Source organism: Paramisgurnus dabryanus, chromosome 17 (genome assembly GCF_030506205.2).
Source record: "Paramisgurnus dabryanus chromosome 17, PD_genome_1.1, whole genome shotgun sequence".
In the NCBI taxonomy this organism is placed as follows: Eukaryota; Metazoa; Chordata; class Actinopteri; order Cypriniformes; family Cobitidae; genus Paramisgurnus; species Paramisgurnus dabryanus.
This window is the reverse complement of record NC_133353.1, coordinates 19,981,931-19,998,637: the sequence shown is the minus strand read 5'-3', so window position 1 is coordinate 19,998,637 and position 16,707 is coordinate 19,981,931. Positions and strand designations below refer to the sequence as shown.

The window sequence follows — 16,707 nt, the reverse complement described above, 5'->3', positions numbered from 1 at the left end:
TATAGCGTTTTTATCACATTATAATTATAATTTATTCAGAATAAATGTTTTTTATATTGAAAAAGCAATAATATCACAATTGTTTTTTATATTTTATAATTTTTTGTTTTCTATTATTTCTTTTTCTTTCCTTATATCTTAGCGCTTATGTCTTCTTCCTGTTTGTTCTAAAATTATTATTTTTACATACTTAATAAATATATAAATATAGCACACACATGATGTAAAGTGTTATTAATATATAAACAGGCCTTTTTAATGTATGTTTAAACATAATATTTTATAATAGTTTTAGAACAAACACGTAGACTATAAATATAAGGAAGAAATAATAGAAAACAGGAAAATTATGAAATATTTAATAAACTTTATTATATATAATACATGATAGTATTGCTTTTATATGTACTTTAACGATTCAGACTGTAAAAATAATTGATTTAGCAAAAAAGAACAATACATATACATTACATACATGCATATCAGTAGCCAAGCCATTTAAACTTTTTATCTATCTCAAAAATAAACGTAACGTGATCAAAACCCTATGGGGCGGTTTCCCGGACAGGGATTAGACAAGTCCTAAACTAAAACATTTTTAAGAACTGTCCAAACTGAAAACAACTTGCACTGACATATCATAAAATACATCAGGGCCCTTTGTTTTGCCTCAAAATGCACACAGGTAATGTTTTTAGTAAGGCATGTTTTTTAAAACTAGTTATATTTCCTAATTAAACTAAGGCCTAGTCCTGGATTAAGCTAATCCCTGTCCGGGAAACTGCCCCAATAAGAAACATTGCACTAAAGGGAAACATAGGGGAATCAGACTTCGACAGAACACCGGATGCATAAAAATCACAGTTTAATGCTAAAACACTTCTCACAGCTACTGCAGAGCAGTCACTTTCTGCAACCAGTTTGGCTCCGCCCACAAAAAACGTCATCTCTGTTTGCAAACACGAAAGTGGTCTATACTATCAGGTAATATCTCACATATATTGGAAACAGTTAATTGTACATGTACTCTTTATGATTTCATGCATTTATAGTGTAACCATTTCAATTGTAACTAAATCAGTACTGTTATTAAACCTTTTCATTTATAAATCTGTTGTTTAGTTGATTAAGGGCCAGATTTACTAAACAGGGCAAATTAGCGCATGAGCGCAATTCCAAAAATGCGCTGATGGGAGTGGTGATATCTGCGGGTTATTTACTAAAAAAGCGCTAATTAAATAACACAGGCGCAACAGCTGATTTCCATAATGACCAACCAATCTACTAAGAGCAGCGCAAATTAGCGCAGTTGCAAATAAGCAGAGATGATGCTCCTGCAGGTGCATGTGATATACAGGCCGATAAATAAAGGCAGAGAGACGCGTGAACTTATCTGGTAAAATGATCCTGGAAATCCTCTCCCTTCTACCATGCAGTCTCTGATTTCTGCGATGTCTCCTCCTAGCAACAACAATTGCAGCCATTTCGAGCGCAAAATGATTTAAGACATGCTTTTTTTCGGCGTTAAATAGTCGCGCAAATGCCATACATAACATATGCGCAAACATTAGTAAATCGCGTTGCGTGAATCATTTAAATAGTCTCCTCCCAAAATGTTTGCGTCTGAAAGGGAAACTCCTAGAAATGCATATGCAATCAGGTCAGTCGCAAAAAGAACTAGACCACACCTTTTCAGCGCTAATGATCCACTGCGCGTCTTTAGTAAATTCCGACATCGCTATTTACCGCCAAAATGATGGTTTACGCTGGCGCAAGCGCTTAGTAAATCTGGCCCTTAATGTTAATACTTAAACGCTACATATGGCAATACAATATACAGTGAGGAAAATAAGTATTTGAACCCTCTGCTATTTTGCAAGTTATCCCACTTAGAAATCATGGAGGGGTCCGTAGGTGCATGTCCACTGTGAGAGAGATAATCTAAAAAAAATCCAGAAATCACAATGTATGATTTTTTTTAACTATTTATTTGTATGATATAGCTGCAAAAAAGAATTTGAACACCTGTCTATCAGCTAGAATTCTGACCCTCAAAGACCTGTTAGTCTGTAACAATCAGCCCTATAGGTTGAGTCACAAATATATAAAAGGGGTCAGATTTAACTGTGTGAGATTAAAAGAGTTAAAATGATGAGACAAACAAGTGATATCAACTTAAATAAGTGTATTTACAAACACAAAGAACTTAAAACAACACACTAAACTAAAGACTGTAAAAAGAAAGGAATATAAAAACCAAACCTAAAACAATCTAAAAGTCCAAGTGTTTAAAGTGTCCTCCAGTGTATAAACAATTGTAGTGTAATCCACAAAACGTCTTTGGAAGGGTAAGTCCACAATACAAAACTCCACCATCCAACAGTTCTGTAGCTTAAGCATATGCCACCAATGTGCTTCTGCTGCTTCCTTTTATAGAGGGAATGTATATTACGTCACCGTCTGCGAGACGGACTGCGGTAACGCCCACAGTGAGTGGCAAAAGACAGAGCGGCAGCATCTGAATACAGCGTGACTTCGGCGAAAACACGTCGAAATGGGAAAAAGCTGTTGTGCGATAGACTGTACTAACAGATTAACAAGAATTCAGAGCTATCGTTTTACAGACTGCCAAAAAACACAGAAAGGAGAAATAAATAGGGCGTTCATGCCAATGTCCACAGACCACAGGTGGGTTGATAAGTTGCTAGGGTCACTGACAAGCAGAGGTTTTACTTTCTACTTAAAAGTGTTTTTCAAGTATTTGTATTTTATCCGTGTTTTTCTCTGAGAAACATACATTCCAAAGCATATTATCATAATTTTTATTCTATTACATTTCATAAATACACGTGTTTGGTTTACATTTAATATTTAAGTACATTAACGTACTTTTACTCAAGTAAAAGTACACAATTTTAATGTTACTAGAAATTAAATAAATTTTAATATGCAATATTAAAGAATACACAGTATGATTAAATGCTTTAGAATGTAGAAAAGTAAAACTTTTCAAAATACAAACATCCTAATAAAGCACAGATGCTTGGAAAATGTAACTAATGTAACTAAGTATTGTCCACCTCTGCTATCAAGTCCAACTAAATTTAATTTAAGCTGATAATAGTCAGTTTTACTGGCATTTTCGCAGCAGCCCATATGAAAACTAGCCATTTTGTTACGCGTTTTGCCACTCAACCGGGCGAGCTCTCGCATGGTCACGTGGAAAAGTGACGTCAATGCATTCCCTCTATACTGGCATTGTTTCCTGTCATGTGATTACTCACATGACAGGCAGCCCAAACAAAATAAAAGACATAAACACATAAAATAGCAAATGCAATAAAATCGCTAAGAAAACGCGTAAAACCTATTTAAAACTCAAATATACATAAAACCACAATATAATGTATAAAATGAGCGGTACAACACGTTTCTTGTGTGACGGTGTCACAAGTCTGCCTTTAAAATGTCAACCTCCACTCCTTTTATTATCCTAAATTAGATGCACCTGTTTGAGGTCGTTAGCTGCATAAAGACACCTGTCCACCCTATACAATCAGTAAGATTCCAACAACTAACATGGCCAAGACCAAAGAGCTGTCCAAAGACACTAGAAACAAAATTTTACACCTCCACAAGGCTGGAATAGGCTAAGGGGAAATTGCCAAGCAGCTTGGTGAAAAAAGGTCCACTGTTGGTGCAATCATTAGAACACTGACATTTACATTTATTCATTTAGCTGACGCTTTAATCCAAAGCAACTTACAATTGCTATACAGTATATGTCAGAGGTTGCATCCCTCTGGAGCAACTAGGAGGCTGTTTTCAGGTCATTGACTTGGCATTAACATGCGTTTTCATCGATCGGATTACAAGTGGACGACGTTAATGCCAGGTGTAAACGGTGTTCAAAAAATTTTGAGCTTGTCCACTTTCGACCACTTTCAACCACATCCAGAGGTAGTCGAAACCACTTTCGATCGGATCGCTTTGGAGTTGCGGAACGCATATGTGGTTGAATGTGTTCGAACAGCCACACGCGACCGCCTTCTCTCCGCCCATTTATCTAATCTGAGGTATTAAACACAAGTTTTACGTCTTTTTTGACTTCTGGCGTGAACATATGGTGAACAGCGCTATTTTTAGCCTTTCATTGATAAACCTAAAGCGGCTGATCTCCGTAGTTTTGTTTTGAAAGCGTGTGAAAGTTGCGCGATCCTATTTCATCAATTGCGCTGAAAATTCAGAGAAAGCTCTTACATACACACGAACAAAACACTGTGCAGCAAGTTTACTTGCTAAACAAGCAGTGAACTCCGACATAATATTAGTTTGCGTCCATATAAACTCATAATTACTCCAGCTCGCGTTTGAATGACAGCAGAGAGACTCGCCCACCGTCTCACGGACCGTCCCCTCACAGTATTCCAGACAGAAGCGGTCGAAAGAGGACAAAAGAGACAGATTTAAATACCAGGTGTAAACATAATGTGTCTCTCTCGTCCACTTGTGATCCGATCGATGAAAACACATCTTAATACCAAGTGTAAACAGCCCCTAGGGGTTAAGTGTCTTGCTCAGGGACACAATGGTGTGTCACAGTGGATTCGAACCCAGGTCTCTCACACCAAAGGCATGTATCTTATCCACTGTGCCATCACCATCCCAAAATGGAAGAGGCTAAACATGACTGTCAATCTCCCTCGGACTGGGGCTCCATGCAAGATCTCACCTCGTGGGGTTTCAATAATCCTAAGAAAGGTGAGAAATCAGCCCAGAACTACACAGGAGGAGCTGGTCAATGACCTGAAAAGAGCTGGGACCACTGTTTCCAAGGTTACTGTTGGTAATACACTAAGACGTTATGGTTTGAAATCATGCATGGCACGGAAGGTTCCCCTGCTTAAACCCTCACATGTCCAGGCCCGTCTTAAGTTTGCCAATGACCATTTGGAAGATTAAGAGGAGTCATGGAAGAAAGTCAGATGAGACTAAAATTGAATTTTTGGTCATAATCCCACTAAACGTGTTTGGAGGAAGAAGAATGATGAGTACCATCCCAAGAACACCATCCCTACTGTGAAGCATGGGGGGTAGCATCATGCTTTGGGGGTGTTTTTCTGCACATGGGACAGGGCGACTGAACTGTATTAAGGAGAGGATGACCGGGGCCATGTATTACGAGATTTTGGGAAGCAACCTCCTTCCCTCAGTTAAGAGCATTGAAGATGGGTCGAGGCTGGGTCTTCCGACATTACAATGACCCAAAGCACACAGCCAGGATAACCAAGGAGTGGCTATTTAAGAAGCATATCAAGGTTCTGGCGTGGCCTAGCCAGTCTCCAGACCTAAACCCAATGGAGAATATTTGCAGGGAGCTCAAACTCTGTGCTTCTCAGTGACAGGCCAGATACATGACTGATCTAGAAAAGATCTATGTGGAGGAGTGGGACAAAATCCCTCCTGCAGTGTGTGCAAACCTGGTGAAAACTACAGGAAATGTTTGACCTCTGTAACTGCAAACAAAGGGTACTGTACCAAATATTATAAATGATTTTCTGAGGTGTTCATACAAATAAATTGTTAAAAAAACATACATTGTGATTTCTGTATTTTTTGTTTTAGATTATGTCTCTCACAGTGGACATGCACCTATGACGACAATTTCAGACCCCTCCATGATTTCTAAGTGGGAGAACTTGCAAAATAGCAGTGTGTTCAAATACTTATTTTCCGCACTGTATCTATATTTTAGCAATGCTTTCCCACATATATATATATAATAACTGCACTTATTCTGTCATTGGTATAAGTTTCAGAAGTGTGATAATTGACAAGAGATACACAGTTATACACAATCTTGCTGTTAACATTTTTCAGTCATTTCGGCGTTCCTACAGACTGAACCACTGTAGTGAATCCACTCTTACACTTATAGCAGAGCTCAGTTGTGTATCGTGGCATTGCTTGGATAAAGACTTTGGAAATGTCAGATACAAGTGATGTTTTCAAAACTGACACAAATTTGTCTGCTAAATGTATGTGTACAAAATTTACATTTGATACTTATTATTTATATTTTAAATTTATTCTATACTATTTTGTTTATATTTATATTTTGTTATATTTTCTCTTTAAGTCTCCTCAAATTCATTCTAGCAAAACATTCTTCGTTGAGGCATTAGGGGGTTGGGTCTTTATCTCCTCAGGTGTGAATCATAATAATATTTATGACCATTTACCCCCCCCCCCCAGTTACTAAGTGTTACTTGGGCCTATTTCAGCAACTTTAAAAAAAAAAAATTAATAACCACGCATAAACATAATTTACTTTATAATACAAACATGTACATACATGTTACTCACATATTATTTTAACACAGTTTGTGCTAAATATAGTGTTATGTTGTCATGATTTCGGTCTTACTGGCCACCTTGTCTTTGTTTCCTTATGTGTTGTGTTTTGTTTTGACAGCTCCACACGTGCGCGCCTCCCACCTGGTGATCTCATTATCGCTGACTCTTCTCACCGGCGTCACACACCTGATTCATATTTTTGCCCATTCCCGTTTGATTTAAATTCCCCTCGGTTCCTCAGTTCTTTGCAAGTTCGTCTCAGTATGTCCATGCTACTCTAGCTCTGTCTAGTTCTTGTCTAGTCGAGTCTTAAGATTTTTCTTATTATAGTCTGTGTTCTCTGCTGCCTTTATCCTCCCAGATCCCCTATTCAGCAGTGTCCTTCCCTGAGGATTCGGTTCCAGTCTTCGCCCTCTATCTGCTGGATTTACCCGCTTCTCTGCTCTCTCGCTCGCTCGGCTGGAGTGACAACAGCCGAGTTTGCGTGTCTCCAGTTAAAGGGTCTCTCAGAGCGCAGTCCACATCAGAGCGCTGTCCAGCGTCTCCACCTGCTGAAGGCACAATCTACCTTTATCTCTCTCTCTCTGTGTGTTATCGCCAGGATTCCTATTCAAGAGGCATTTGGATGTTTTAGTGGATATCCTACGGCTCTTGCTGTGTTTCCCACTACTGATTTATTCCCGAAGGATTTCGGCTCTGGACTGCCGATCTAGTGTTGTCTCTTTATACTATTTTGGATCTAGTGTTTTCTCCTTTTTGCACCATTTTCACATGAACATTTAGTGTTTTTCTCCTACACATATTTGTCCTGAAATAAACACCTCTGCATTGGGATTCAGTGTTCTGTCATTCCTAACAGGACGAACTTGCCATTATGGATCCCGCGGAGGTTGACGCACTCCGGTCGGCGCTTGCCCAACAGGGGTCTGGGTTGGGCCAACATTCTGCCCGTATCTCCACCACGTCTCAGGAGGTCGAGGATTTATCCTCCCGCGTGGCTGACCTTTCCCAGGTCCGTCTAGAAACCACTCCACCCAGCCAGCTGTCCGAGACGGAACCCCATGCTACAGCCCCACCATCTTATGATGGCAATCCCGCCTCCTGTCGGGCGTTCCTCTCTCAATGCTCCTTGGTTTTCGCCCTCCAGCCCCGCCGCTATTCCTCCGAGCGCACCCGGGTTGCGTATGTGATTACACTGCTGGTTGGCAAGGTACGTGAGTGGGCTACAGCTGTGTGGGATGCCCGCGATCCTTTCTGTCGTTCATTTGACGAGTTTCGTGAGGAGATGGAGAAGCTCTTTGACCGATCAGTGCGCGGAGATGCTTCAGCGGCTCGGCTGGCTCGTCTTTACCAAGGAAAGCTCTCTGTTACGGAATACGCCATTGAATTTAAGACCTTAGCGGATGCCTGTCAGTGGAATGAAGCTGCTCTCCGGGCGCAGTTTGTAGATGGACTGTCTGATGGTCTCCAAGATGAAATCGCTGTCCACGATCTCCCTCACTCCCTCAATGCCATTATTGATCTGGCCCTCAGGATAGAAGCCCGGAGGCTGCTACGCAATCAGCGCCGCTCTCTTCGCCAGCGAGTTTTTCTGGATGAGACTGCCTGTCCACCTCTTCTCCGACTTCACCACCTATAGAGGCCGAGCCTATGCAGCTGGGACGGATGTGGTATTTACAGAGAGAGAGAGATAGATGCCTACAGAATACCTTGTGTCTTTATTGCGGGAAGCCCAGACATTTTGCGAAGACCTGCCCGCTAAAAGCCGCTGCCCATCAGTGAGTCCTGGTGGGCGCCACTTCTTCAAAACTCTCCCCTGTTTCCAGTACCCAACTTCCTGTCACGTTGTCCTTCGCTGGGCGAGATCATCCATCCTCCGCCCTTCTCGACTCGGGAGCGGAGGGCAACTTTATTGATGAAGCTCTGGTTCGAGCCTGGGGTATTCCGATTGTCCCTCTCCAATCCCCCCTGGATGTGTGGTCCCTTAAGGGACAGCAGATGGCGCGGATTACACATTGCACTACTCCTGTGAGTCTTTCTGTTTCAGGTAATCATTGTGAAGAGATTGTGCTGCATCTCCTTCATGCCTCTCTATCTCCTATCATTTTAGGGCATGCATGGTTGGCGCAGCACAATCCTCATGTTGATTGGCAACGTAATACTATTTTATCTTGGTCTCAGTCTTGTCATGTGTCTTGTCTTGGTTTTGCTGTTTCTGGTTCTGTTCTCTCTCGTCCTCAGGTCCCGGCGGCCGATTTGACCGGGGTCCCGGCGGAGTATGCTTATATCGCCCAGGTGTTTAGTAAAGCTCGGGCCACCTCCCTTCCTCCCCACCAGCCATTCGATTGTGCTATCGATCTCCTCCCCGGCACTTCTCCGCCTAAGGGTAGACTTTATTCCTTATCGGGTCCTGAGAGAGGCTATGGACCAGTATATTAATGATGCCCTTCGTGCCGGTCTCATCCGTCCCTCCACCTCGCCTGCAGGGGCGGGATTTTTCTTTGTAGAGAAGAAGGACGGCTCCCTGCATCCTTGCATTGACTACAGGGGCTTGAATGACATTGCTGTTGAGAATAGGTGCCCCTTCCTTTAATGTCTACGGCTTTCAAGCTTCTGCAGGGAGTGCAGTTCTTTACTAAGTTAGATTTGCGCAATGCCTATCATCTGGTGCGTATAAGAGAGGGAGATGAATGGAAGACAGCGTTTAACACCCCTACCGGACACTTTGAGTACTGCGTTCTGTGAGAGATTCAACCTTACCCTCTCGTACCGGCCCGGTTCCAAGAATACTAAGCCCGATGCTCTCTCTCGTTTGTTCGATAGTCCCGGTTCCGCTGGGGACGAAACCATCCTCCTGGAGGGGCGGGTGGTGAGTGCCCTGCGCTGGGAGATCGAACAGCAGGTGAGACGGGCCGGCTGGGAGGGGGAAGTGCCAGAGCAGTGCCCAGCAGGTAGACTGTGTGTTCCCCATTCGCTTCGCTCCGAGGTCATCCGTTGGGGTCACGAGTCCAGGTTTGTTTGCCATCCGGGGGTTCGGAGAACGTTGGCTACCGTCCGCCAACGTTTCTGGTGGCCCTCCATGGGTCCCGATGTCAGACAGTTTGTGTTAACCTGTCAGGTTTGTGCCCGGAATAAGGCCTCTCATCAAGCCCCTATTGGTCTGCTTAAACCAGGGGTGTCAAACTCAAGGCCCACGGGCCAAATCCGGCCCGCCCCCTCATTTCATCTGGCCCGCGAGAATTTACAAATTATGTTAATTATGTGGCCCGCAAGAGTTTACAGATTATTTTAATGTTATTATAAGTTTTTTTTTTTGCAGGTTATTTCCTACATTGATTTTATTAGCAGCCACCAAAACTAATTTTTGTCCCGCCAAAGTCTTTTTGTAATGTAATTATAGTGATAATGTTTATGATTGCATGAGAAAGAACGAGCAGTGCCCCGCACGCGCGCACTACTAGAGTGGGCGTGTCTGAATGCGAACGCTGCAGCCTCCGGAAGTAGCATATCCAGGCGGCATACGTCATCAAGACTGTCTTGTTTCAGAATATTAACAATTATAAAGTTAAATATTATTCTTTGTTTATTGTAAATTGTTGTAATATGCGTATGACTTGCGAATGTAATGGTGAGTTAACGTGAATAAACCAGGCTTGATGACGCTGCCTATGCGACCTCCGCAGGCTGCAGCCTTTGGAAACGGACAGTATCTGCTCGTTCTTTCTCTCCCTCTCTCGCGCACGCTCACGCGGATCCAGTGAGAAAATGTTTTCCGTCTCGTGTACAGAAATGTTTTGCGATGTCCAGCTGGGATTAGTTTACAACGCGTCTATTCCCACTAAATACGCAAACTAATGACTCATCTGAACCGATTACGTTTAATAAACGATTGAAACTATTGATCTGTAGCCTACAACACTGAACTCATGAGACGTCAGTCAATCAGTCAGACACTCAAAGCCAGGTAAAAAAAATCACAGCTTTTTTGTAAAGAGGGCAAGAAATGACAAGCCAGAGTATATGTGTCTAATAAATGCATAGGCCTATTGTGGTGGAGATTGTAAAACTCTTTATTAGTATCTTAAAATGCCACTCATTTTCTTACCTGCACAATGAAGGATAACAGAACATTTTTAGTGCACTCACATACTACATGTGTTTTTGTTACCACAATTATTTTTTAAATAATCTATTCTGTACTCTATACACTTTGTCATTATTTGCCTGGGCTTCTACTTTCAAAGCTAGATATTAATTGAGGTATTTAAAAAAAACAATAGTAAGCAAATGCAGAGAAAACTATGCAATGTAGAGTAATAAAAGAGTTGATACATTCATATAGTCATTCAAATACAACCGGCCCTTTGAGATTAACCGTAATGCTGATGTGGCCCGGGATGAAATTGAGTTTGACACCCCTGGCTTAAACCCTTACCTATTCCCTCTTGCCCTTGGTCTCATATCGCCATTGATTTTGTGACCAATTTACCTAGACCTAAGGGAAACACTGTTGTTTTGACCATTGTTGACCGCTTGCCCAAGCTTCCCACTGCCAAGGAAACAGCCTAAGTAATGATCGAGCACGTCTTTCGCTTACATGGTCTGCCCACAGACGTAGTTTCAGACAGGGGTCTTCAGTTTATTTCTCGTTTTCTGGCAGGATTTCTGTAGACAGATTGGCTCAACAGCCAGCTTGTCCTCAGGTTATCACCCACAGACCAACCGGCAATGTGAACGGGCTAACCAAGATTTAGGTAGAGCTCTCCGCTGTCTGACATCCCAATATCCGACCTCTTGGTGCCAACAGCTACCCTGGGTTGAATATGCCCATAATTCTCTCCCCGTTTCTTCACTTAATATGTCCCCATTTGAGGCGTCCATGGGGTTTCAGCCTCCTTTATTCCCATCCCAAGAACCCGATGCGGCGTTCTGTCTGCGCTGGCTTTCGTCCGTCGTTGCAAGCGCACCTGGAGGAAAGCTAGATCTACTTTACGCCAGGCAGAACATATGGCTTTCTTCCAGGGATCTGCCTCTCCGTGAGCCTTCTCGCAAGCTGGCTCCGCGATTCCTTGGGCCATACAGCATTGTTAAGGTTATTAATCCCCTTACGGTCAGGCTCAGATTGCCCCCAGCACTCGGTCGGATTCACCCTGTATTTCATGTGTCCAAGCTCAAGCCCGTTTATTTTTCTCACCTTAATCCCGTTCCCTCTGAAATAAACACATCTGCATTGGGATTCAGTGTTCTGTCAATCCTAACATATGTGAAATTATCCACTAATATGTTTAAAGCAACAGAAAAAAGACCAAATGTAAGAGCATGTCAGAACCTTCCTCAGTGTCTCATATTGGTCGGACCACAGGGGGTTAACTTTTACCAGAGTATTTTTATACACAAGTATCTGTACTTTTACGCCTAAGGGATGTGTGTACTTTTACCATTTCTGCTGGGATGTCTGGTCTTATATAGCATACCATTAAAATAAAAAACATTTAGTGTTGTTGTTTTTACCAAACGTGAGTATATGCATGCATGCTCACCTATTCCAGGAGCCCCTGCTTTACAACTGTAGTGAAGTAAAGTCATGTCAGTGAGACCATCTCTGTCATTGACACCGCAGCCTCTCTTTAGAATCTATAGAGCAATGCACACAAATCCCACTTAAATAGATACACCAAGGACATCCAGATAGTAAAGACTTTATGCAGAAAGAGATACATAAGGGCTTTTCACACGTCACTGTCGCTTTAAATAACTGCTTGTCTCGCACTTCCACATCAGACAGAACAGGTTGCAACGTAAATCTCTCTTGGGTGTTTTAAGTCTCCTGGATGTCATTTTTACTCCAATTCAGGTGTTTTCAGTACAAAGATGGTGATATGAGGTAGGTGTACTTCAGTTTCTGTCTGTGTGTCTGTTGCTAAGCATCGAGTCACAACAAAGCCATGCTTCGTTTCACAGTGCATGCGTCTGGTGCATTAACACAGTAACGCATTAACCCGGTTGATTTCAGAGATAACCCTGCTTCTAAATTACAAGTGTGAAATACTCCTTAACCCAGGGTTAAAAGCGGGGTTTAGAACGAAGATAACCATGGGTTAAGCACAGTGTGAAAGCCCTATACTGTGCACTACCTAGGAAATACTGCAGCCCACATGCCTGAGACTAAAGACAGGGAGTGTGTGTGTGTTTTATGGTATAAGGCAACTCAACTGAAACAAAATGTGAAATCATTTTGTGTCTGGTTCTGTTCTGCATGTTATTTTTAATACACAAATATTTGTTTTCAAAATATTTAAGTAAAATCTGATTTATCCTGATGTAACAAAAGCTCAGTTTGGTGTGGTAAATTGAATATGTAAATTTTAGAAAATACCAATTACATTTTTACTATTTCTATGTGAGATAACTTCTTATAACAAAATTTGAACGCAATATGATTGACTGAAAGATCATAAATACAACAATCTCACTAAAAAAATCCATCTAAGATAGGATTCCCAAAAATGTATTAAAGGATAGTTCACCCAAAAATTGTTATTCTGTCAATCATGACTCACTCTCATGTTGTTCTAAACTTGTTTGAATTTATTTATTCTGTTGAACATACAATAAATATATTTTTTATACAACAGTTCTTTCTGTTTCCACTAGTCAACTAAGTGAATATACAATTGCAAAGATGAATGAACATTAATATATTTATTCAATAGATTTATAGCATTTAAAAAAAGAAAACTTTTGGATTTATTGCATTTTACGGAAAAATAATCAGTTTTTATAATAAATCTTTGAAAATCACATTACGGATATGAATTTTTTATGTTATCATAACCTAAAGATGCTATGTGAAAGTTTGTAACAGAAAATACTGATTTTACAAAACAAAATAGGTCCTAAAATGGAACCCTGGGATTAAAAAGAGTTCAAAATATAATTATCAAACAAAAACGGTTTTAACTAGGGATGCTCTGATCAAGATTTTTGCAGGCCGATAACGATCACCGATTTGTTGTCTTTGTGATCGGCCGATACCAATGCCGATACCGATCTTTCAAGCTGATATGCAAGTTCTTTGATGATTGTAACTGTAAAAAAAATGTTTGATGTTGCCTTTGTTATATTACTTGCAGTGATAAGGTATATTATTGTTTAAATAGAGAATCAAATAAATTAGCACAACAAATATTTCTTCTTCAAAAAAAAAATTAATATGCCTTTAAAAGTATGTCTGTTAAAAGTAATGAATATAAAACACTTCACAGTCTTTACTGTATGAATTAAATATACACGCATTCGTATGAAGTACAACAGTTCTTTAGTGAAGAGCAGAGAGTGATTTTTTCAGAGATGAATGAGGTTACTGCAGTTTTAAGACGTGAGAGAGATCGCTCTGTTCACGCATGGCCGTAGCCAGGGTTTGAAAATTACAGAGGTCCAAGGTGGGGTGTTAAGAGTTAACAAATGCTGTCGCAGGTGAAAAAAGTGCACTTAAATAAAATACACTTGATAAGTACACTTAGTAAGTTTACTATTTTCTCTTATAAAGATATTAATATTTTCTCTTATGAGTTTATTCTCTTATAAACTCTTATTGTTTTCAGCACGACTTTGTCAAAGGTTAACTTCTAAATTAAATGAAATAACAGATTTCATAATGCTTATGTTTTGTTGAGATTAGCTTTACCGTTTTACGCTACGTGTTTAAACATATTTGGCATATTTTATTTAAACCCAATTATTCTACATCTTTGTACCAGAGTTATTTTCTGTTTTTCGATAGTGTTGTTGATACTGTTGATACTCTGTACACTCTGTAAAGGCAGAGAGAGAAATACAAATCTGCACATCGCGCATAACTGACGGGTTATAAAAATGCTTGCACTGCCTAAAAATGATCTCTAACTGCAGCCGCATTCAGGAGCCCTATGATGACAAAAGTAAACATAAAGATCGATTTATGAGATCGTCAAATTTAGCGAGGACCGATCGAGTCATTTAATGCCGTTATCGGCCGATACCGATCTGCGTCCGATCGTTTGGAGCATCCCTAGTTTTAACTGTAAATTTACATGAGATTCAAGAATCTTAGTCAAAGTTGAACGTTTGGAGTTGGGATGATAGTTGTTCATGTCTGAGGGATCGCCACCTTTAAATAATGGGAAAACATAAGGAGCTTTCCAAATTTTAGGAAAGAAATCGTTCAAGACTTAGATTAAATATATGAGTAACTGGCTCAGCAATAATATCAGCTGCCACCTTCAAAAGATAAGGGTCTTAGTTATCTGGGCCAACTGATGCTTTGTTGTCAATGCCTTTAAACGCTTTACAAATTAGATTTACTGAAACAGGTTTAAAAACAAAAACTTCCAGATTCCCAGTCGTTGGTGTAATCACAGAACATGGGACAGTTGAACTTGCATTTAAACTGTCATATACAAACCCAGCATGTATAAAATGATACATAGTATCATAGTAACTTATTTTTTATCTAGCTCAACCTAAATAATATTCAGGTAGGCTGGAGGCTACATGAGTTGCTAACATGGATTTAATTACTTTCTAAAACTTAAAGGGTCATTTAAATTTTCTGTAACTGACTTTAAATAAAACTCTGATTTAGACACCTAATCATCAATATGCACTTATTCCTTAGTGTTTTAAATCTGGACCAATCAGCAACATTTTTTGAAAATCTAGCTTGTGCCCATGATTTATTTTTCAAATTAATTAATTCTGAAAGACTATCTGAAAACCAAGGATTATCCCTACCACTGATCCTGAACTTCTTAATGGGAACATGTTTATTAGAAATGAACTTAAAAATGTATTTAAAATATTACCATGCCAGTTCAACATCCTGTATTAGAGTTACTCTTCTAAGATCACGAAGATTTGTTGTATAGGACTTGATGTTGATACCAGAGGCAGCGATGAGACTCTGTGAGATGGTCAATTGAGTGACCCTCTGCCATACTACTTCCCTCTCCTGAGATTGCTCCTTTCTCGTAACTCAGATCGTAACTAAGACATGATCTAACCTCAATCTCTAACGCCACAATCTCACCACAACCCGACCATATACGCCAACCTGTTTGACTAAGGCCAGAAGCCCCACTGCCATCGTTAATCGTTAAGTGGCAAACGGTTCTGTATGGCGTACTATTGCTGCAATACACAAGACCACAAGAAAACACCAAAATTAGGGGTGTGCCTGTTTCAGAATTGGTCCAGGGGTGTTGCGTTTTGGGCGTTCCGGCGTTCGTCTGTTATAGCACAATTGACAAACGAGCAGACACTGACTAGCTACTTGCTCTACGTTTAATTAAAATTAACAGAATTGTTAATGTTAGTAATATAATAATAGTAAACAAGACAACTAGCAGTGAATGTGCTCTCACCACTATCACCCAAAGTGTACGGAGTATACGAACGCCTTTCCGTGGTTAAAACAACATTCCTTATTATCATTCATGTTTATTTGATGCTATAAATTAACTAGAATGAAGAGACGATTTAAAAGGTGAGAGTTTTTTTACTATGTTTAATGGGGATGCAACAATACACCTAGTTCATGGTTCAAAACAATTTTCGGGTTTTATCCACGGTTTTCGGTTCAGTTTCGCTTCTGATGCTTTGGCCTATTAAAGTGTTTGGAACAGTGAGATGTTAAGAAGCAAAAATACTGGTTTTAATTGCAGTTCTCTTTATTTTATGTAAATGCAAAAATCATCTTACACATTTAAAAGACAGTGGTGCTGCTTCTTTTTGTTGTCGGACTTCTGTTGTGTTTGTGTGTGTGTGTGTGTGTGTGTGTGTGTGTGTGTGTGTGTGTGTGTGTGTGTGTGTGTGCGCGCGAATGAAATCTGAAACCAGCATTGCAAGCAGAGTTCAAGCAGCAGCTAGCACACAGTGACTGGATATCAACTCGCTGTGGTGTTTAAGCGTACAGATCACGCGGGTGCGCAGATTAACAAAAGTGCAGGGAATATAAAACTGACAGATTTGGATGGATAAGCCTAAAAAAAAGCAATTCACATGCGCGTATTGGACCGTTGGGGTCGAACCGAACGGTTCAATATTATATTGAGAATTGTGGCATCCCTAATGTTTAATATCAAAAGTAACCAAAAAGTAACCTGGTCTGTCCTGTGTGTCAGCGCGTTTGTTAGTGTCCTCTCTGCTCCACGATGTATTTTTCAATGCGTGATAACATGGTGGGAGGAATGAGAGCGGCGTATCTTGTAGGACATAGCGACAGTAACTAAGGGGGTTGGGTCTTTGCGAACGGTCAACTGACCTGATATCTTGTTCATGAGTCATCTGCACATCTCACTATGCCGTTTTCCA

The 16,707-nt window shown here is 40.5% G+C and overlaps 1 protein-coding gene across 3 annotated transcripts in view; it reads right to left on the bottom strand.

Moving 5' to 3' along the window:
- Window positions 1-16,707, bottom strand: part of LOC135778232 (CAP-Gly domain-containing linker protein 4) — a 132,391-nt gene that overhangs the window by 74,493 nt on the left and 41,191 nt on the right. For all 3 annotated transcript variants that reach the window (XR_010544466.1, XM_065288700.1, XM_065288701.1), the window contains one exon: window positions 11,898-11,991. Coding sequence is in view for 2 of the 3 variants with exons in the window: in XM_065288700.1 (XP_065144772.1) it covers window positions 11,898-11,991 (94 nt within the window). In the remaining variant the exon portion in view is untranslated. The remainder of the gene's footprint in view (window positions 1-11,897; window positions 11,992-16,707) is intronic.